This window comes from Fundulus heteroclitus, chromosome 5 (genome assembly GCF_011125445.2).
Source record: "Fundulus heteroclitus isolate FHET01 chromosome 5, MU-UCD_Fhet_4.1, whole genome shotgun sequence".
Classification (NCBI taxonomy): domain Eukaryota; kingdom Metazoa; phylum Chordata; class Actinopteri; order Cyprinodontiformes; family Fundulidae; genus Fundulus; species Fundulus heteroclitus.
Window position 1 is genome coordinate 30,787,984 of NC_046365.1, and position 23,625 is coordinate 30,811,608.

A 23,625-nucleotide genomic window follows, 5' to 3' on the forward strand; every position below is an offset into this window, starting at 1 on the left:
CAAATTACTTGACGACCCTGTCCTGGGGTGGTGCCTTGTGTCGGTCTGCGGCCTTCCGGAGTCGAGTCCATCTGTCGTTTGCTGCTCCTGAATGCTGCGCTGCACACCTTCTACTATTTTCTCCACTACAACAACTGAGGTGACAAACTCACTCATACATTGTGTGCACCAATACACAAATAATCCAACTAGTTAAAGGTCATTCAAACACAGATTCATATTACAAGATGCTGGATCCAGTCTTGATTGAATAAAGTAATTTACAAAATTAGGATTTCATCTTGAGATCTCCCCTTTGGAGAGCAAATCTACCCATGCTCCTCCATATGGTAGGCCTGAAATGCTGCAAAAGGACACTTCCTATCCTTGTGGAAAGTCTTTCCAGAAGAGTTGAAGCCATTACGGCATCAAAAGTGTGAAACCATCACCAAATTAAATCCTTTGAATTAAGATCGGTGTGTAGTTACAGACGTGTGTGTCTAAAGACAATACTTGTGCCAATATAACCACAAAAGAGAGGCAATAATTATACAGAAAATGCAATCAAGTTTCAAAAATCATATTTATTGAAACCAAATTGTTGCTCATTGACATCATCTGTAACACATTTGATTTAAAATGAAAAAATACATTAACTTTCTTTGCCTTGAATAATTCTTTTTACCTTATGCTCAGTAAAAGGGAAGAAATTTAGATTTTTCAACAGTTCAAACATTTATTGATCACAAAAAAGACAACTTAGGTTAAAATCCATCAAATTGATGTATTTTTATTCAAGTGAACACAGAAATGTAAAATGGGAAAAAACAAATTAAATGAGTATCTGCATTAAACCCATCAATGTTAAGAAATACTTTGCCTAGAATAAAGTCACAAACTTCCTCTTATTAATGGCACCAAAAAAAAAGGAGTAATTAGATAATAAAGTAAGAGGTCTTGTTTTTTTATGAGCTTTGTGGATTTAGAGGTATAACAGCTCTAAAAAGGGAAAATGCACAAAATTCCTGAAATAATTTAAACCAGTACCCTAAAACACATTGACTGAGAAATTGCGCCCTCTTGTGGTGGTGAATTCAACACAAGCTAAACAATATTAAATCCAAATTGTTGATTTCAGTCAGCATCAGCTACAAACTTTATGACTTTTTTTCTACTTTAATCTCGTTTGAATTCCCGGTAAAAAAAAAAAAAAGAAAAAAGAAAAAGAGACTTTACAGAAAAAAAGAAGGAACTTAAAACCAAACTCTGTAATGAAATGCACTGATGACATCACATTAAAAAAAACAAATATAAGAAACAAAACTCTGGTGAAGATGAAAGTCTAACGTCACATCAATGTTTGCTGAATCTAACCAATCTTCATCTAAAACGGCTTTCTGCTCGACCGTACCACAGCCGTCAGTGTTGGAAACTTGCTTATGATAAGCAGTTAAAAACAAATAATACTCTTAGAATAAGAAAATAACGATAAGGCACCCCCTCCCTAACATTACAATACTGTAGCAACAACAGTGCAAAAAGTCTGCATGCAACTTCATTAAAATCCTAAAACTACATTCAGATCCGTCACATTTTAAGGATGGAAGACGACCCTCCTGTTTGTTTATTGCACATCACCTTCCTGCAGATGAGTATTTAAAAAAAAAAAATGCTGTTCTCGTGATACTGAAGATAAAACAAAATCAAGCTTTCTAGTTAAGATTAAGCTTTCGTTATGAAAGGTCTGAATAACAAAGCTGGGTTAAAAACTACAGTAAGAGGATCAGTGATAGTATGTCAGACATTAACCCCCTTTTTTTTTGGTGAAAAACCTATTTAAAATCAAACCCACATTAACTCACACTCCCAAATACTTTCACTTCTGATTGATAAAACATTTTGTTTTCTAAATTAACAAGCGGCAAAACTTTTTGGTTTCGGACCTCAGCCATTACTCGGTGAACGCTACAAAAGCAGAAATGCAGTCCCGTTAACCACGTTTGTTCGATCTACCCATGGCTTGTTTTTAAATCTAATCTAAGGTTTATGCTGAATTATTGACGCCCGCAATCATTTCTAAAAAAGAAAAAGTAATCCCAAAGAGCTCGTATCCTGTTTTCCGACCCAAAATGGTGTTCTAACCTGAACTTTGGAACCACAACGCCCTCATTAGCAACAGCAGCCACCATAATGAAGGGTCCGGCTTGGTGTGTGAGCTCCGCTCTCAACAACAGATGGGTGCTACACTGAAAATAAGCTTGTTATGCCTTAAAGGATCGCCTTCCAGTGGTTTTGTCCTCTGAGCTCGGTGCCCAGTTTTCAAGCAGAAAGCTAAAATAAAACCCTGCGCTTTAAAGGCAGTAACTCAGCAAGGAAGTGTCACAGATAGAGGCTCTTTGCATTTTTTTTGCATCCAGTGTCTTGGATTGAAAAGCCAAAAAGGGTAAAACACTATATTCTGTGTCCGGCTGCAAATAAACCACCTAATACGGTCACTACATCCAGCTGATGGTGAAGTTCTGAATGAGACTGAGACCCAAGTGTGCCACTGATAAGACCTGCGGGGAGAAATGCAAACAGGGACAATTACAACAGATTTACAAGAACAAATAAAACAAAAACAACTTCAGGTTAAAACAAACTGGGCTGTTATTCTTATAAAGGACGGCTCGCTCTGAACGCCTTCAAACTTTCCTCTTCCAGCTTCATCAATGTGTTTGTTTTGTGCTTTTAGTTTAGATTTAAATCCAGGATTTCCTCTTGAGATTTAATATCTTTGAGTGTTTCACTAATTGACCTCCACAGGTGCTGAAGGACGCGATAAAAAAAATTAAGCTTCCTATCAGAAAGTCCGTTTTTCTCAGTGAGAACCGGAAAGGTAATCTGGCCCGTGATGTGGATGAACATGTTAAAAAGAAAGTAGTGCTAAAGTTTTTTTTTCTTTTTTTTTTAAGGAGTTTTATGCTCCCCTTTTCAACAGGAGTAAAAGCTGCAAACTGAGAAACCTTTAGGTAAAATCTGGCAAACATCCTGTAGTGATACACCCAGCTTCATAAAGCATCAAAGTGTCTTAGATGTGAACATAAAATATTTGACATTCAGCTCTGATTTATGGCTGCGTGCCTTTTTAAAAACAAACAAATGAAAAGTCTTTTCACTCAAGCTAAAACTCAGTCTTAATAATTAGTCAGCAAGTTTTCAGATGCCGAGTCTCTTATTTATGATGGAGTCCACGGGATTAAACTGAAAATCTATTCATGGTCATAATCCGGAGCGGTTCAGAGGAAAACATTGCCGACTTATCCCTAAAAAACAACCCCAGGTATCAACGTCGCCTTCCCCAGAACACCAGACCTCACCTGGTTTTCTGCGTAGCTGAACGGGACCTCCTGGGAATTCACCAGGACTCTGCTTGGCTTGTCCCGGACCCCGTAGAACGAGGCCGAGTCCACCGTCATGAAGGACCCTTCCTGGTTGCTGTGAACCACCTGGGACGTCATCAGGTTCTAAAACACCAGGAACACCAGGGGTTAAGACTCACTGCAGTTCATTCTTATGAAATCCCAGATGGCTGCCACTAACCATCCTCTGACAAACAAACAAAACCCTGGCGAAGCGATGTTAGAGAACCTGGGAGACGTTGAACACGACGTATGTGTACTGCTCCGCCTCGTAGCTGTCGACGGTCTCTCCGTCGTCCCAGAACAGATCTCCGCTGGCCGAGCCGTCGTCGGAAAGAGCCGAGACCAGATGGAGAGGCTGGGCGCTGCTGGTCCTCAGAGTCAGCTTGGGCTCCTGGTTAGAGGCAGAAATGATTGACAGCAGGGGTGGGGGGGGTCAAAGCATGACTCGTTCTGGTACAGAAAACGAACCAACACATGTGATCAGAACAATGTTTCCCCCGCAGCGTTTCCTCCTGGACGTGTGGACCGAGGGACACATAGAGAGATGGGTCACACATCGGACAAAGTGTTTTGTTTTTCTAAACCTGGGAATACCTTAAACGTTTCCAGCTTGTGTAGAAAACGTGTTCAAGAATCACTGTTTTCATGTATATCAGTGTCAATATACTAACCTGACAACAGCCAGCTGCATGTTTCGCTCCGCCTAGCTCCACTCACATACATCTGGGACACCGCCATAGGAATTGCCTTTACTGAAGGCTGGGTCTTATCAAAACTCCTTGCATATGATTGGATAAGCCACTTGTCCGTCATCTTTATCGACGTGCTATTTCAACCACTCACACCGAAGCTAACCCGTGACGCTGATGAGACCGACGCAGGAAAGAAAAACATTTTTTTTTATGTTTGTGGCTCTAGTGGCATGCATTTTATTGACAGTGAGCTGACAGGAAGAGGGGGGAAGACAGGCGGCAAAGCGCCGCGGGTCAGAGACGATCCCGGGCCGACCGCGTCGAGGACTAAAGGCCTCCTTATATGGTTCGCGCTAACCGCGTCCGCGGACGCGCCCCGGAAAACAAAACTTGCCAAATCCGGTCGGGAGAAGGGCGAAAACATGGTTTCCACCAACAAAAGCTTTCAGAGCCGTTCTCTGATGTTCTTTTAAGGAAACAATATCAGATAGATTGGACAACACAGAAGAAATAGCAGCATCAATGTTAACGCTTGCTTCCTCGATGCGAGCCGCCATTGTTGTTGGAATCTCACGGTCACTTCTCCACTACGTCACATCCATGAAACACCCGCCCTGCGTCCTGATTGGCCAGACCATAAATTTGGTTGGGGAAATCAATTTGAATGAGCGGTGTCCCAGATGTATGTGAGTGGAGCTAGGCGGAGCGAAACATGCAGCTGGCTGTTGTCAGGTTATCAATATACCACTTCTAATCAGGGATTTGAACCGATTTTTTTCCCCCAATCGGTTCGTTCCAAACAGAAACGGAATTATAACGTTTCCGGTTATGAGTTCCACCAATAAATTGACGTTCCCGAACCGGTTAGAACAAAAAAAAAATACTGTTCCCGGAACGGTTAATTTTGTTCCTTTCGTTTGACAAATATAGCTATTGATATTGTGTTTGGAATGAGCGTTTTACTTAACGATGGATCGTAATTTACCTCTTATTTAAGATGTGTAGCTCTAGTGGAGACACCGCTCTCTCTCCATTCAGTCAGCGAATGTGTGATGTGATGTCACACAGGAAGTGAATCTCAGCCGTCATGGTAACGTGCGCAGGAAAATAATTACTTTTTTTTTTTTAGTTAATTAGGCAGCGAAAACTTTGAGGAACGAAATAAAACCGGTATTAACCGGTTACCATTATTTTTAAGTAAGTGTTCCAGTTCCAGAATATAACAAATAATAATGTTTCCGGTTTCGTTTCTGTTCCCTGTAAAATACAAAAAGTTCCCGGTTTTCGTTTTCGTTCCTTGAACCGGTTCAAAGCCCTGCTTCTAATAGACACGTTTTCATGTATAAAACAGCTGTATTTGACGTCCATCTAGTCTTTTCAGTCCGACGCGAACAGACGAGGAAGCGTCACAAGGTGCGCCATACCTGTGTCGGTATAACCGAGCCCTGACGCAGATGCAGGTTGATTTTATCCAGCGGTGCACTCATACGAAGTTCTTCCCCTTTGCTCCTCACCGAGTCGCCCTGGGACGTTCAAAGGGACACGCGTAGGTGATTAAGCACCAGGTTACAGCTGCTTTATTACCCTTTATGGAAGCATCGTTTACCGGTGGCGTTTCTTACCGTGTAGTAGTCGTACCACAGACCTTCTGGGAAGTATCCGTCCACATGGTCGACTCCAGGCTCCAACACCGGAGTCACTAATAGGCCGCTCCCCCAGAGAAACTGTCTGTCAATGCCGTATGTTTTTCCATCTTTAGGAAACCTGGTGGTTAGACGGAGCTTAGGTCACACCCCATAATAGCGCCACACCCCATGATCAAAAGTATGGAAATCAGCGTTCTGCTTACTCAAACATGAGCGGCCGAGCGACGGTGAGTCCTTTGACGTGAGCGTGATGAAAGAGGGTGTAGAGGAACGGGAAGAAGGAGTAACGCAGCAGCAGGGCCTGTTTCATGGCGGTACGCGCCAGCGGGCTGAAAGCTGTCGGATCCTGAGGCTGAAGAAACAAAACGTCACAAAAAAGGTTGAGAACGAGAGACATTTATTGATGAAGTTGGTACCGAGTTCTGGGACCGACGTCCCGCCTGAGCTGAATCAGTAGGTGTGAGTTTGACACCCGGGGGCGATGTGGACTTTACATTTTATCATCATATATTGTTGTACTATTCTGATAACGATAAAGGTGATTATGAAAGAATATTACCAGCTTCTTATATTCTTGTTAGGTAACTTTGTGTTGTTGTTGTTTTTTTTACTTAATGTCAATTATAGCTCCGTAAACACAAATGCGGTCCTTAAAAGAAAAACACATTTAATAATTTAACATATATTAAACAAAATTCAAAAATAAGAAATGGGATTTTTATCACTAAACTACACACAGTAACTGCATCGAATTATAATTTTGACTTTACTGAAGCAACAGTGGCGCAGGGAGTTCGTCCTGCAATTGGTGGGTTGCCGGCTCGATACCCTGGCTTTTTCCATCGGTTGTTATGTCCTTGGGCAAGACACTTCACCCGCATTGCCTGCTGGTGGTGGTCAGACGGATCCGTTGGCGCCGATGTTTGCCAGCCTCGTCTCTGTCAGTCTGCTCCAGGGCAGCTGTGGCTGCTAACATAGCTCACCACCGTCAGGGTGTGAATGGGTGAATGACTGTAGTATAAAGCCTTGAGTGAAAACGTACAAATTGTGTGAAATTTGCCATTTTTCCTCCCTGGTGTCGTGAGATATGTTGGTGTTACGTCGTCTCTGGTGTGAACGGGTGATATAGTTACACGTAGCAAAGTCCTCTTTGCTCGAATCAGCGGACCTCACCTCCAAGTCGAGGGAATTGTGGTTTCTTGCGAAGGGATAAAAAGCTCCCAGCTGAGTCCAGCGGACACACAGCTCCTCCTGCGGTTCCTCACTGAAGCCACAGATGTCTGCTCCCACCAACGGGATACCCAGAAGGTTAAAGGTCAGCATACCTAGAAGAAATAAGGAGATTTTAAAAACATAAACCACACAAAATGACTTGCAGGAAACAGTGAGTGAGATTTGGTGTCATCTGGTGGAGAGATTACATCTTTAAAAGTAATGCTTTTAATTTTTTTGAATGGCTGCAAGAAATGACGAAATGAATCTGTTTAAACTACAACAGACGCACAAAATAGGAGGCGGACCCATGTCTGTGGACAACAGCTGACTCAAAGCTTTCTGGCAGCATATATCATGATATTCTTATAAACGTAAGGAAATTTGGCTGAGCTACTTACCTGCGATGGAAGTGTAAAGGTCCTTCCACTGGCTCCTGTTGTCTCCCAGCCAGTGGCCCGAGTACAACCCCTGACTGGGGAACGTGGAGCGGGAGATTATAAATGGTCTCTTTGACAAAATCCTCTTCAGGGCACTGAAAACAACACAAAAGGGGGGAGACAAAAAATTAAAACAAGATTTAGGCAAGAAGATAAAGTATCTGTGTAATTTACAAAAGGTATTTCCTGCTATGTTTCATGGTGTTTCTCAGTGTGCATTTGAAGTCCAGACCTTGCGGTGGCTTTGGCTTCCATGAGTCCATAAAGGCTGTGCAAATTATAATGAGTCGACAGTTTCTGTTGTGCAGTAGCACACACAGTCTTAGATCTCAGCAAACCTCCCAGCACACCTGAAAGAGAGAAAAAAAAAGCCCCGTGTCTTACATCTGATGGACGGTTTGTATGTTGATCCATATTTGGTTTGCTGTGGGACTGAATGCATTTCACCTGGTGTATAAGGTGGATTTTCCAGACTACTTCTCGGACAGCCATCAGTAGATCCATCCACAAAGTTTGAAGGTTCGTTCATGTCCTAAAACAGAATTTAAAAAAAGGGTTGCACGTTTTTCCTCTTTAATTACATTAAAACCCAAGACTTTAGAGTATTTTTCCTGGCGTTTAAGCATTAGAGCGAAACAAAGTAGCAGAAAACTGAAGTGGAAGGAAAGTGATGCAGGCTTAATCTGGAAAAATGTAGCATGGATTAATAATCAGACCCCCTGGATTAGTGTTTTGCTGAAATTAAAGCTTCAAGTCCTCAAAGGGCTTTGCACATTTTGATGGAAAGTGTCTGTGAATCTTAATTAGACTTGGGTCTGGACTTTGTCAGGCTAATTCTGCAACCCAGTTCTGCTTTGATCTAAAGCCTTACATCGTGGCTCTGGCTGTCCTGTTGAAAGGAGAACATCTGCCCCCATCACCCCTTCAGCAGCCTCTAACAGGATTTCTTCCAGCGTTATCCCTTATTTGGTGGTGGCCATATTCCTAATAACCCCGACTGGCTTTTGTTTATGGAAATGTGGCGTGTCTGTTTTCGCTGTACATCTGTTTTGGTCTCAGAGCCCATTCTATACGTTTGGTGTCTCCTGCATTTCTAGTGGCAAACTTAAAATGGTACTTCTACTGGTTTTGTTTTTGCCCCTCGTACACAGAGTCCAGATTTGCAGAGTTCTCGACGGATCGTTGTCCCGTCGGCAGGTTCTCACACCTGAGCTGCGGATCTGTGGGACTCCTCTAGAGTTACCTTACTGATAAAAACGCTCGCCTTGTCTGGCCTGTTTAGGTTAATGGCCATAGCGGATTTCCATTGTTCTATGTCTTTGGATGATGGATTTAACAGGATTTAACAGGGGAATATTGTTTTATTTAAGTAAAGCCTGGTTTTAAACTTCCCTATAACCTTTCTGCTGCGTTCCTTGTCCTTCATGATGCTTCACAAAGAAAATAGATAACACTGGGTTTTACTAAAAGTAGCTGAATATTAAGCAATACTACTGTTGAATCAGTAAAAACCTTGATGTATCACCTCCATTGCTTTCACTGAACGGGACTAAATATGAACAAGTTTAAACATTACGACTATCACAGCAAGGCCCTCTATGTGATAAAATGCTGTGAATTTAAGATTCTTTTTTTAAACTTACAATCCACAATCCATCGAATGGCACCTTCTCATGAAACCTCTGCAGGTTTTCATACCACCATTCATGTGTCGCCTCATTAGAGAAATCTGGAAATGCTGTCGGCCCGGGCCACACCTACAAAACAAACAGGGAAAAAAACATTTCTTAAAACGAACCAAGCCAACCAGGCCCCATCTAAACATATAGATTCCCTCCCATTGGTAAATCATTGTTTATGATTAGCTGCATTTGTGGAAAGCTGAGTTCAGTTTTACCAGCCACACCCAGGCCTGACTACTGACAGATCTGTAGCATCCAGAAGTCACAATAAAATCCAGCCTGTCTTGACAACTTGAAGTAGGCTAAAAGATTTGAAAACTCAACCTGTTGTTCTCTGACTGAAGGGGTTTCAAGAAGAGATTAGAAACAATGTCATCGTCATATGTCTGGAAAGGGTTACAAAGTGTTTACTAAGGCTATAGGACACCGGCGAGTCACGGTGTCAGCCATTTTCCACAAATGAACAAGCAGCGGTGGTGAACTATCCCAGAAGTGGCCGGCGAACCAGAATTAATCCCAGACCGCAAAGACAACTCATCCAGGAAGTTAATTAAAATAAATCTAAAACACTGCAGGCATCGCTTGCTTCAATTTAGTGTTTATGCTTCATTAATAACAGAAAAAAACTGCCTCTATGGGAGATTTTCCATGTGAAAACCCATGAAAGCAAAAACAACACAAAAGCCCTGTTCAGATTTTCCAAAAAAGCATTTAGATTATCCTGAAAACTTTTGGGATAAAGTGACTAAAAATGGCAAAAGTAAAACTTTTAAGAAAGCATTAGTGCTGTTACATCAGCCGTAAAACCAACTCAGGAGACTGTTCTGTTGCTTCAGGACCTGGATTATTTACGGTAATTGCTAAGTGTGTGAAAACGTCTCTTTACCAAGAAATCTTGATGGATAAAGTTCAAACGCCGCCACTTTGTGACCTTCAGCTAAAGCACATTTTGGTTATGCGGCAGGACAATGATGTAAAGCCCTCCAGAATGTACAGTTCCAAGTGTGCCCAAAAAAATAACCTAAACTAAGGTTTTCCAGGGGCCTAGTCAAAGCCCAGGGGTAAATCCGCCTGAGGTGCTGTGACATAAACTTAAATAGGCTCTTCATGTTGAAAAACTCTCCAATTCAGAGAAGAGTTCCTCCAAGTTCCAATAAAATTATGGCTAGAACTTGATGGCAGCTGCTGCTGTGAAAGGGGGCGCCGCCAGTTATTAGGATCATTAAAATTTGCTTGATTAAAGGAAACATATAGAGGCAAACGCCTATTCAAAGAACTATATTTATAGTGATTCATACATTTAATATATAATAGAGTGACCCAGAAAATGTAAAATGATAATGAAATCTGAAATTGTTCAATGTTTAAAGCAACATTTGTCTCCTGTTTTTCCCTTAAGCATTCTGCATTATTAGCCATCAGTAAAACATTAATGACGACTGGATTGAAGTTAAGACTTATTTGGTAAAAAAAAAAAATCTCGCAATTTATGTGTTGAAACATGAGCATTTGATACAAACACAATCTTACACTGTAGTGTTAATTATTAAGTATTTATTTGATTGTTGTTGCCATTAACAGAAGTTTTGATGGTTCAAAACTCTCGTTTACTGCAGATTGTCCTCGTTTTTACTCTTTTTAAACACTCATGGCTGAATAAGATATTTTTTAAATTGTGCGACAACAAAGTTAACAGGTTAGGTTTACAAACTTAAAAAAGAGCTGCACAGTATATTGAATCCCAAAAATCCCTGCGGTATCAGCGTGTCACCATCGCAATCTCAAAGGTATGCTTTATAAGCAATATCCGGTAGGATATTATTTCAAATGTCATGCATTCATGCATGACATTTTACCCATAATGTAACTGTAAGGAAAAAACAAAACTGGATCTATTTTAATACGATTTTATTGATTAAAACGGTATTGCAATTGCATGTTTTCCTGATATTATGCAGCCCTAAATCTACTATCCCAATTATTTTCTACAGCAAAGTACATGTAAGTCTTTGTCGCTCTAAATGAAGGAACCTTGCAAAAACATTTCTCTTGCTTATAAAGATCTATTTCATTATCTAGCTCTTATCAAGACTACCACATAAATACAATGACGTTTAATTTAGCTGACTAGAAGTCTTGAGCACTTAAATCTAATCTCGGAAACACAGATATCACAGCTTTAAAACCTTTTATCTAAACTGCAGCTGCAACCATAGCTTATCTTGCAGAAAACAGAGGGACGTGACCAGCAAAGGTTGTCATGCAGCGTCTCTCTCACCTTCCCAATAAGGGTTTTTCCTGCAGCGTCCTTAATAAAAACTCCTCTCTTCAACCCCTCGTCAAAAGGCCAGTATGAGCCCTCCGGCTGTGTGCTGCTGATTCCTGGATCCTATGGGTGGAAAATAACGTAGTTAGCCACACACACACACACAATCCGATCCATGACAGGTGACAGCAGTTGTAAACATCTCTATACCATGATTATGACGTAGGTCTGGTTGTGAGAGTGCAGGTCCTTGACAAGATCGGGAAGGGTGTTGAAGTTTGTTGGGTCAAAAGTGAAGTCCTTTGCATTGTCCATGTAGTCAATATCATTCCACTGAACATCCTGAAATCAAGCAAACATATCAAACAGCAGCCATTATCAATAATAGGGCTGTGCATAAAAATCGACATTCTGGCTTTCAATATCAATATGCCTCCTAACCTCTAGAGGGCGGTGTTACAGAGTGCCATAGCTGTTCACAGTGAGGAAGTGCAAGTGAGACAAATTTGAGGAATGGCCAACAGGATTCGTCCCTTTGGGCACATTTTTTATTTCTGTGATACATTAAATGCTTTGAATCAAATGCACTTTATTTTCCTGTTAATATATCAGTGTTCAATAAATTGAATATAAATATAATATTTGGCTGGTTTTGTTAATTGAATGACTTTGAGCATTAATTTGAAAGTAATAAATATCGATATTGGAGTCAAATCAAATCAAGCTGAGCTATGTATCGAGAATCGTATCGAATAGGCTCATCCTAGATGATACCCAGCCCTATTCAATAATATACAACACCCTCCATTTAGGTGTGTAGACTGCTATGGTCATGAAAGCAAGCATGTCGCTTCATGCTTGCTCAGTATGAGGGATTGCTGCAAAGCCATGGACAATTCAGACGACTCTACGCTTCTCCAGGAGTGAATGCTGCTTGTCGGGACTTTGATGCAATCAACCGGTTCCCTTATATAGGACATTTTTGACCAATCTGTATAATCTGACCCAATCTGTATAATCTGATTGAATTTGACTTTGGAAAGTGCCTTGAGATGACATGTTTCATGAATTGCCGCTATTTAAATAAAATTTTATTGAACTGAATCGAATTGAAAGAAGGCTGACTGTGTGTCTGATGCAGCATTTCTGTGTTGATATGGCCAAATGTTTTTGATCATTACTCTGATGAAAAACACGACAAGTTATATTCTAACTGAAAGTAAAAATTTCAGCGTTCACGATGCCATGCACTCTTAAAAAGCTTCCAGGGCCATTGAATGAGCATTACAGCTCCTCCAGCACATGTCGCAGTGGGCATAAATCATTTAACTAATTAGGGCTGTACAATTAATGGCATTTGCAATATAATCGCAATTTTTAAAAACGCAATTTCCAAATCGCAGAGGTCTGCAATTTTTGGCCATGTAACAATTAATGGATCAGACGCGTCCTTTAGGTGTCGGTAATATATTTAAAGTGGGTTTGCCTCCACATGGAAGGAAAGAGAGTTGCAGCAGTGAGATAATTTTTGTATAAATGTATAATTATTATTTTTAAACTTAATTTTATAATCATTATTAAATTTGTATAATTATACTTTTTTACCAGACACTTTCAGGAATCTCACCACACATTTAAGTAGCGGTCAAACTGTTTAATACATAGACTTGCTTGCTGCACTTTATGTTCAACAAGAATTGATGTCCAACTCCACAAGCTATTCTCTTGAATAATAATATTCTGATTAAGAAAAAACATTTCGTTTTAAACAGTCATTGTTTACATACATCTTTATCTACAGGCCATTATTGTTGCTTGTGGCTAACGCAGAGAAAAGTCAAAATTAAATAATTATGGTTGAAATAAATCGCAATTTTGATTTTTGTCAGTGTCGTACAGCTGTATAACTAATCAATGCTTTGCTTAGATCCTGGGGTATAAACATACAACAGGCAGTACATATAGTAGTATCACACATGTATTCACCCTTACAGTAAAAGTTGGATTTTCAATTACATTTGAATTTTAACATTAAGAAAATTAAGTCAAAAAACAAGAACTGGTCCATCTTGTGATCGTTTTTAAAAAGAAGTATCAGCAGTGTATCTGAAAAACATGTTCCTTCCTTAAAAGGAAGAAGCAAACAAATGACTCATTTAGAGAAACAAGCATCTAAAACATAGAGAAGGCTTGTCCGTGTTTGAGGATTCCTTTTGGTCATATTGTGAGAAAATCATTTATGACATAATTTCACTGCAGAATAAAACAACAACAACAGAGAAGGGAAGGGAGCAAATTTTACCTGTGGTATTCCATTATCCCTCATGTTCCTGACAACCTCCCAGGTGGCATCACTGGTCTTGTAGCCCCAACGACAGAGGTGGTATCCTAAAGCCCAGTAGATTGGCATGGCTGGATGTCCTGTGGGGAGGGAAGCCAAGATGGGAGGAAACAGAAGGATCTTAACGTGACTGAGGAAATGTCACCATATTTGACTGTTTTTGTATTTCAGTGTTCTATCTCATTATAAAAGCCTTTCAAAAAGATAATACATGCTTTTTATTCCTTTGTGTAGCATCAACTTGGTCAAGACGACTAACATGTACCACCTTTGGGTTTGTTCAGTCATACAATATCAGTTATAGAGCTTCATTAAAGTAGTCTTACTGACCTATTACATCCACATACTGCTCAATGACTGATCCCGGATCGGGACCAAGGAACACATAAAAGTCGAGGATCCCCCCGATGGTGCGCCAGGTCAGGGCGGGGCCAGGCTGAAGGACCACATCTGATCAAGCACATAAAACAAGTTCAACATCAGGAAACCTGAAAACAAGGCCTTTATTTGCAGGTTTAAGACAAACCCAACAAGGACTTTAGCCATGCAGCTGTCATACACACAAAACGGGCATGAATGTAATTTTACTCCTGGGCTCTTAAAGATGAATCTCAATCGTTGTGTTTTTATAAATAACTGAAACACTGAATTTTAAAAACATGAACTGGATGCACAAGTCTCTTGGCACCTGGATCAAAATCGTAAAAATGAAATATTTGACCATTCATTTTGGCTGAATTGGTAGACATTGGTATTTGTAGGACTCCTGGAACAGAGACGTGGCTTTTAAGCACAGTTCATACATATTTAATAGGGTTGAGGCCAAGGCCATTTCAGTAGACCCAGTTTTATCTTTTTCAATGACAATTTTGCTTTTTGTGTCCATTTGTGTTTTGTGTCCAAGATTTAACCATCGGATCCAAACTGTTCCCCCCTGCAGTGTGTTTAGACAAACCCCAGGAACCACCAGGACTACCATGAACTGAGAGCTGCTTGAACAGCAGTGTCCCGATTCACAACGAAGCAAGTTTTAAATCACCATGAACTGAGCGGGTGCTGACCAAGAGGTGCTTGAAGGTGTCCGTTATCAACAATAACGGACACCTTCAATCATCAATGAAATCTGCTTCTGCCTACATGGCGAATAAGAAAAATCCCTTCTGTAGAAATGTGTTATGGTTAGAGTGGGGAAAAAAAAGATTAAGCCATTTGAACACAAACATGTAAGAAGTTCAGAACAGTCAAGGTGAGGCTTTGAAAACCAAAGAACAATGCACAAGCTGTAGAGCATGGAGGTGACAGCATCATGTTGAGGGCTTGTTTTGCTGCCATTGGATATAAGTGTGTTGCACAAGGTAGATGAATTATCTACTAAAGCACCCTTTCACTTAAAATCAAATCAACAGCTGAAACCAGAACATTATTAGGCACGAAACACACATCACAACTGTTTGGAAATGGATCGTCCAACATTAAGCTTTTGGAATGGTCTGATCGTAGCCCTGTTCAAAATGGACACCAACCAGTACAATAGCAGGAAATTAAGAGGCATTTAACCAGATATTAGTGGCCGTGTGTAACTAAATATTGGAGCTTTTATACATATTTAATTTTGATCATGTGTGAAATTGGATAATATCACCCAAAAACCCAGACTTTGCCACCAAACTTTTAATAGTAAAATTCATTAAAGTCTTTAGTTGTATATTAATTCCCATTTAGAAAAACAAACAATTAAAAACCCCTCATTGCCATCATTTATTCAATTCCAGTCCTCGAAGTCCGGTGTCCCAGAAGTTTTAGATGTGTCCCTGATCCAACATGCCTGAATCAAATGGCTGAATTAGCTCCATAGTAAAATACCCTTACAGAGTAAGGACTGTTCAGCCAAAGCAGAAGTGCTTCAGCGGTCGCCATGATAAGTGCTGTCTGAATAGTGCAGTCAGTGAGGAAGGAGGTAGGAAAAGTAGCCTGTATGCTCCCTCCCATAGCTAGTTTATCCCTCACCGGCGCCAAGAAGCCTTAAGGTATCCCACAATTCTTTGCGTTACATGACGTATCAGCACAGCCCACCTCACGGAAATCAACAAAAATGTCCAGGGAGCAGAGAGTGTGCACTTTGTAGTTAATTTTAGGAAGGCTGTAGGCCTGGATTTGACTAGAATCATTCATGTGCGTTTCCGTCATGTAATGACGTCGGAGTTAAAGGCTGTCTGAATTTGGCACAGCAGTCCAAGGTTCCTTTCCTCCCTGCTATAGAGTTCTTACTGTTGACCCCGGGAAAGGTTACAAAACAGGAGGTGGGAGCTATTATTAAGGGTATTCGGATGGAGCCAAGTCCTCCAGAGTCCTGCTAACGGCCTGATTATTAGGCTCAAGTTGCAGGACACCGGACCTCGGGGACAGGAATTGAAGACCCCTTTACTAGAGTCATTCCCATTATAGATGGAACTGTGAAAGAATAAAAATAGTAAAATAAAATGTAATATATTGAGCATACATTACTTATTATTTACTTAATTATTACTCTCTATTAGTAATATCCAATATTAGAAGAGGAAGGGAAAAAAAAAAATCTACCTAAAAGAATGTTATTGTTCTTCATGTAACTTTGAGTGTAGCATTTTATGTCTGCTTTGCAATAATAAATTATTACGTGTACATTTTAGAGGCTTTAACAAAACTGGGAAGTTGAGGTGAAGTTACGAAACTCAAATTAATCACATGAAAAGACCAACTTCAGCTTTTCAAGCGTTTCTTAACTTTTCCAGCATTATTCACTGAAACTGTTGTGAAATTCTGTACTTTCAGTTTCATCTGTGTACAGTGATGATCAAAACTGTAGCTTCAATTTCCTGTTTACCAGAACGCCACCTGATCTGTTTTAGGGAGTATCTGGATGACTAACCCATTGCATTGCTGTTCAGCAGGAAGAAGCCATGTGCATCGCCGCCGTTCTCCATCACCAGATAAAATGGATGTGCCCCATACAGGTTCGTCCGTTCCTATAAACAAGGAATAAACACATTTATACTTTCTTCACTTTAAGTGTATCTTGCAAGGAGTGTTATAATAATAAAATTAATCATAGCTGTATTCAATTATCTGTCCCAACCCTGATCAAAGGCCCAACTTTTGAAAAATAAATAAATAAAGATTTATGGCTGAAATAACTTTAAAAACTAGTCCCGTCTGCACTGTAGCGATGGAAAACACAAACAGAACAATGAGTGCTGTGCTGTTACCATAGGGGGAACATCTCTGGCCCACATGGTGAGCGTGTTCCACTCAACGTTGTGTAAAAAGTTGGAGCGGTGTTCACCCAGGCCATAAATGAACGGAGTGGGCAAGGCGGTGGAAAACTGGAGGAACTGATCAGCATATAAGAGCGGAGCCACAGTGGTGTTCAGGCTAATGAAATGAGAGAAAAATAAAAACAACGTACACATTACTGCGTGCAGATTCATTTTACAAATGCATATGGCTTAGACACTTGTAGTAGGGGTGTAACAGTACATGTTCAACAAAACATCAAGCAGTATCAGCTATTTTAGGAACCTTAAGGTTTTTCATGCAGCTACAGTGGAGAAAGAAAGGTGGACCAAACCCGAGCTTCATGTCAGCATACGCACCTTCCAAAAGCGGGTATGTAGCTCGCGCTGTACTTAAAAGAATTGCTGAGCTGAAACAATGTCAAGCTTAATGTAGACATCACTGGGACTGAAGAAAAATCAGCCAAAGTCCAAATATATCTGCCTGCAGCATTCAGCCAGCTCAAAACACTCCACAGCATGTGAGATGCAATAACACACCAGTACCGAGTCCTTCTGACCAGACGGGTGTTCCAACAGATGGAATATCGCCAAAACTAGAAATATTCTGTCCAAGAATGATGCTGAAAAACTAGTCCATGCATTTGTTACTTCAGTGCTGGACAATTGTAATTATTTACTATCAGGAAGTCCACAAAATACAATTCAATTCTGATGCAAAACATTGCAGCAAGAGTTCAGATGAAAATCAACAAGAGGGATCATATTTCTCCAATTTTAGCTTCCCTTCATTGGCCTCCTGTAAATCAGGAATAGAATTTTAAATTCTCCTTCTCACACATAAAGCACTTAATAATCAAGCTCCATCATATATCAGAGCTCTGATTACCCCGTATGTTCCTAACAGAGCACTTCGCTCTCAGACTGCAGGTCTACTGGTGGTTCCTAGAGTCTCTAAAAGTAGAATGGGAGGCAGTAGAATGGGAGGAACCAACTCCCAGATTTGGTCCGTGAGGCAGCCACCCTGTCTACTTTTAACACTCCGTTTAAAATTTTCCTTTTGACAAATTTTATAGTTAGAGTGGCTTAGCTTACCCTGAGCTATGTCTGTAGTTATGCTGCTATAGGCTTAGGCTACTGGAGGACATCAGGGTCTATTTTTGTCACTGCTGAGTTCTCCTACTGTTTTCCAATTTGCACTGTTTGTTGTTATTTAAACTTTTAACTTTTTGTTCTGTAATTTTTTTCTTCATAGCAGCTACACCTGGTCTGGCGTTCTTTTAGCCGTGACATCATCCAGGGAAGATCATCCGCTATTACCATATAACGTAGAAAGGATTCCTGGATCAATGTGTGCTTCTTTGTTTTTGTATCTCTGCTCTGTCTTCTCTAACCCCCAGTCCGTAGAGGCAGATGATCGTTCACTGTGAGCCTGGTTCAGGTGGAGGTTTTCCTTCTTGTTAAACGGGAGTTTTTCTTTCCACTGTTGCTTCATGCATGCTCAGTATGAGGGATTGCTGCAAAGTCATCAACAATGCAGATGACTTTCTACTCTTACTCTACAGTCTCTCACGAGGAGTGAATGCTGACTTGATGCAATTTCCATAGATAGAAAACTTTTTGACCAATCTGTATAAATTGATTGAATTTGACCTTGTAAAGTGCCTTGAGATGACAGGTTGTTAATTGACGCTATATAAATGAAACTGAATTGAAATGATTTGAGTGTATTTAAGTACATCTTGCACACTAAATTATCTAAATATCAAAAATACTCCAGAGTAATTTAAACCTATTTTAGTTGCAAATGTCTACAAAGTATAAGAAAATATCCTAAACAACAAGACTGACTGCTTTCAAGTTGTTTTATTGCTGTATAATCCATCCATCCATCCACCCATCCATCCATCCATCCAGTTAGTGGCTATACCCTCATGTCTTTTATTAATTATTCTGTATTAATTAAAAGAAAATACCCATTCTCCAGTCAGTTCTATAGTGGCCACTTTTCATTTGTTTCTCTTGATTGAAGTAAACTAAAAACGTAACGAACCATGACTTTAAAACCAATGAAAATAGTAAAGCACTTTGTTGTGTACCATTACACCCCTACATTGTAATAAACAAACAATCAACATAAATCTTTCACAAAACCCCCCAAAACATAAAAAAATCCCTTTTATTTGGTTAACTCACTCTTCTTCTTAAACTTGTTCACATTATCAAAAGCAAAAGAAAAGACAGTGGGAGAAATTCATGATAACTGTTAAAAACAGAAGTGTTGGTAAAGATAAAAACTAAAACATTTTACAGTCAGACTCACAGCACAGTTCCAGTAGATTTCCTCTTCACAGTGAGACCAAAAGGCTGCTTAGAAATCTCTACGATGTACTGAGGATTTTCTGCCTTCTTTGTTGCAGTGGGCACGGTGATCGGAACCTCAAAGCGTGAACTTGAAGGGTCCGTTATCTGTGATTCAGGGAAGTTTGTGGAATAATAAACGTAGCAGAGTTTAGAACATGGAGCAAAAAAATATGCATCTAACAAAATCTACAAACAAAAACAACAAACTTTTCTTATATAATACAAAACCTAGCTCAGATCTTTAAAGGATGACACAGGGGTAGTTCTAAAGGAGCAGTCCCAGTGTTTCCCAGCTTGCCATATATGTTGGCAAATCTAAAAACCTGTTTTATCTGGGTCTATGCTTGAGGTCAATAAAGTGCATTTGTGTGCTACTGTATAAGGAAAGAGTTACTTTTCCTGTGATTTCACTTTGTTCTAATTCTTTCTCCGTATTTAACCATCAGACCATCTTGAGCTGAAGGTCCAGTTCTCTTCCCACTTTATAGGGGTTAAATAGTCATTGATTAAGTGGTCAACTAATGATTAAACTGAATAAACTACCGCTATACCACATAGATAAAAATAATCATAATTTGTTTTGAATTCTGAGGCCGCTTGTGAAAGAGATGTCTGATCTCAGTTTAACCATCTAGTTCAAAGGTTCTCAATCTAGGTCCTCAGGACCCACTGTCCTGCATGTCACTGGAGCTTTGCTGCTGTTAATGATTGAAACAACTGGGTCAAAGTGCTTCTGTAATACTTGATAGCATGCAGAGTATTTAATGCAATGATCTCAACCAGATGTGATGGAAAAGAGATACATAAAACATGAGGGACAGCGTAATCTGAGGTAACTTTAATCTTCATCGGTGCAGACAGAGCATCTGCTTAGCACAGCAGGAGCTTAAATTATGGTTCTGTGAAGTTAATATTGGTTTTAGTTGTAAAAGTATTCAGCCCCCTTTTGTTACATTCCAACATGTAATTTAAATATTTTAAAATCATATTTTATGTGATGGATCTGCACAACATATTCTAAGTTGGTGATGTGAATTGAGAAAATGTAAAATTTACAAAACTGAAAATTGGCACATGCATCCACCGTCTTTGCTATGAAACCCCTAAAAGGTTTTGGCACAACCAATTACCTTCAAAAGTCACGTAATTATTGAAATGAAGTTAGTTAAACTGTTGGCAATCCAAGTGTCACATGATCTGTCAGTATAAACACACCTTTTCTCAAAGGCATCACTAAGCAAGAGGCATGTTATCATCAAAACCAAGGAGATCGCCAAACGAGTCAGGGGTGAAGTTGTTAAGAAGAACAAGTCAGGGTGGGGATATAAAAAAACATGGTGGTGGCAGCATCATGGTGTGATTTTCAGCAACAGGGATTGTGAAACTGGTCTGAGTCAAAAGAATGGATGGGTGGTGCCTAATTGCAGGGATATTGTTGAGAAGAACTGGTGTCAGTCTGCCTGTGACTTGAAACTTGGACGGAGGTTCACTTTGATGACGTTGGGGTGATACCTACTTAAAGCAGATTGCCTTCCTACAGGAGGCAGATATGCAGTAGCATCACAGGGATACAAAAGCATTGGTCAAAAAATGTTTTTGCAACCCCATTTAGGTAAATGGCCAGTACATATCAGTCTGTGTGATACAGATAAAGAACAATAGAAATATCTTCTCTTGTTAAAACGTATCTAAGGTTTGTGCTGCTTACAGCAGTTCAGAACAAAGTTTACACTGATTTAGAAGCTCAAAAAGATATCGTGTAAGCTTACGTGAAAAAAAGGCAAACAATTGCATTCCTGACCTCCTCGTCTGACATTTTTTATCTCCTTAAACTGTACGTTGACAGTCCATGTCCCAAAAACCTCTCAGGACATTCTCCAGAACAAACTACCTAGATTGTATAGGACATGTGAAACAGCCCAGCAGTCACCCTGTGCAAGCCCAACAAATCAGAGCAGGCTTAGAAAACTAAAACTTCTTTACTCACCCTGACACGCAGACGCGTTTCTGTTTCATGTCGTATCTCCATCTCTAGAGTAAGGATGTCTCCGGGGTAGTAAGTCTTCACATCTTTCACAAGCGTACCTTTCAGTCCCACCGACGTGTCATTCAGTGACACCAAAGCGTATGAGGGGAAATCGGGAGGATAGAAACACCACGGGATCCCATTTTTCCTAGATTTACCTCTAGTGGAGCTAGAAGCAGGGATAAAGCAGCAGTTCCTTGCCTCGCACAACTCCCGGTTCACAACCACCCCCCTTTCAGGGTAGCAATCGAACCTCCACGCCTCCGGGGTTACACTGCAAGCTTTGGCGCGTGCAGCAGTCACGGTGTTGTTTATTTCTGCTTGTAATACTGGGCCTGAACCCTGCCCTGGCGCTGGCACCGGTGGTCTGTGTGCCTGGCCAGATGTGCTGCGTAGCCAGTGTATGGTGTGGAGCAGCCAGCCTCCAAAGAGGAGCAGCAGCAGGCAGGCGAGTACTAAAACAGCTTTGGTGATTGAGCATGACAGCCTTCGGGGAAGCAGTGAGGTGTTGTCGGGCTGTGGCACCTTAAAAAACAACAACAAGGAAAACAAAGAAAAAAATACACATTTAATACAGCAGTTTGCAAAAATATTTATGCCCCTTACACTTATACCCATTTTGTGACGTTACTTACAATTACAAACTTCAATGTGTTTTATTGGAAATGAGTGTGATAGACCAACAGGAAATAGTATATAATTGAGAGGTGGAAGGAAAAACAGACCTAAGTTAAAAAAGGATTTTCAAATATGAACCTAAAATTCGTGGGGTGCATTTGTATACAGCCATTTTCCAGTCTAATTATTTACCTTTAGAAGTTGCCCAATTAATAACTAGAATCCACCAGTGTGTAATTTAATCTCAGAATAAGAACAGCTTTCTGCTCGATTAGGACTAGATGACCCAGACTCCAGCCCCCATAACCTAGTGTCCAGCAACCTTTAGATGAGTCCCTGGTCCTAGACATCTGCATCAAGTGGGAATGCAATCAAGTTCTGCAAAGCTCTGCAAAAAACAAAATTATTTATTTGATTCAAGCGTGTTGAACTAGAAACGAATCTAAAAGTTGCAGAACGCTGGCCTCTCAGGACTAGGGTTTCAGATCTCTAACCAAAACCGAGGAAGACTATAGAAAGGTCAGAGATAAAGTTTGTATAAAAGCAATACCTTAAGCTCTGAACACAGAGCTGAACACAGAACAATTATAAGAAAATGGAAAATGGCAAAGTTGCGGCAAAGCTGAAAGACTATTAATACATGGTTCTCCATCCAAACTAAGAGGCAAGATAAGGAGAGTATTGATCAGAGAAACAGCCAGGAGGCTTATTGAAACTCTGGAAGACCTGCAGAGATCCACAACCAAGGTAGGAGAATCTGTCAAAAGTACAACTATTAGTCATCCACTCAAATCTGGTCTTTATGGAAGAGAGACAAGAAAATCCCTTTTAATATCTAAAAAATACACATTTGCAAGCTGAAAGGGTCAACACACATATAAATCAGGAAATTCAGCAAAGATAGAGAAGAGATCCCACTTCCCTTTTTTGGAGTTTTGAGTTGACGAAAAGGTCATCGTCAAAGACGTAAAAAAAAAATTAACTAAACAACACAAAGAATAGCAGGGAACTCACGGCCACATCTTCTTGAACTGGACGATGATGTTCTTCTGATAAAACCGCCCCTGAAAACTGAACGTTTTCTGGATTCAGCCTCTTGTAAGACACCATTCTGGTAATGTGAGTCTGTCACAGAGTTAGACAAAAGCAGGTAAAGCTTAGGGTGGGTCACGTGTTTCTTCTTACTGATCAAAAATCCAATACAGTGAACAAACAAACAGGCATGATCAAAATCTAATACTTTAAATCTACCAACCTAAAGGAATTGATTACATCACACACACACACACACACACAAAAGGAATTTCTTATTTATACTCCAACTCGTTGTCATTATTTTGGCATAATTAGTCTAAAACGAATGTAATACTGCTGCTTTATAGTATGCAGAGAGCAGCAATGCGTGTAAAACAATGTTTGCCTGGTAAAAACTTGTATTTTTTACTGAGTATTCCTTCTCCTTTCTTGTATTTGGCTGTTGTTGTGGGGGTTCAACAACAACAACAAAAAAGGGGAAATGTCGCTACAAATTAAAGCAAAGTTTGACAGACTAGAAGGGTATGTTTAAGTACTAACGCAATGAAAGCATCAAAAACACATACTGAAGACAATGGCATGCTAATATCTAGCATTTGGTACGTTTTGGTGTTGCTAACTTTAGCAGCAGAAAATGTTAAGCTATAA

The 23,625-nt window shown here is 40.1% G+C and overlaps 1 protein-coding gene across 1 annotated transcript; it reads right to left on the reverse strand.

Annotated features, from left to right (window-relative positions):
* Nucleotides 1–1,792: 1,792 nt before the first annotated feature.
* Nucleotides 1,793–23,067, reverse strand: LOC118563205 (lysosomal alpha-glucosidase-like; the record flags this gene model as incomplete). Its single annotated transcript, XM_036137387.1, is given in 20 exon segments — nucleotides 1,793–2,537; nucleotides 3,339–3,485; nucleotides 3,610–3,774; nucleotides 5,500–5,598; nucleotides 5,698–5,839; nucleotides 5,925–6,073; nucleotides 6,895–7,046; nucleotides 7,335–7,468; nucleotides 7,606–7,723; nucleotides 7,821–7,905; nucleotides 9,017–9,130; nucleotides 11,334–11,444; nucleotides 11,532–11,663; nucleotides 13,624–13,742; nucleotides 13,993–14,112; nucleotides 16,571–16,667; nucleotides 16,908–17,073; nucleotides 19,258–19,403; nucleotides 21,286–21,849; nucleotides 22,957–23,067. Coding segments are annotated over 20 exon segments (2,919 nt in total). The 3' UTR covers nucleotides 1,793–2,474.
* Between the last annotated feature and the right edge of the window lie 558 nt (nucleotides 23,068–23,625).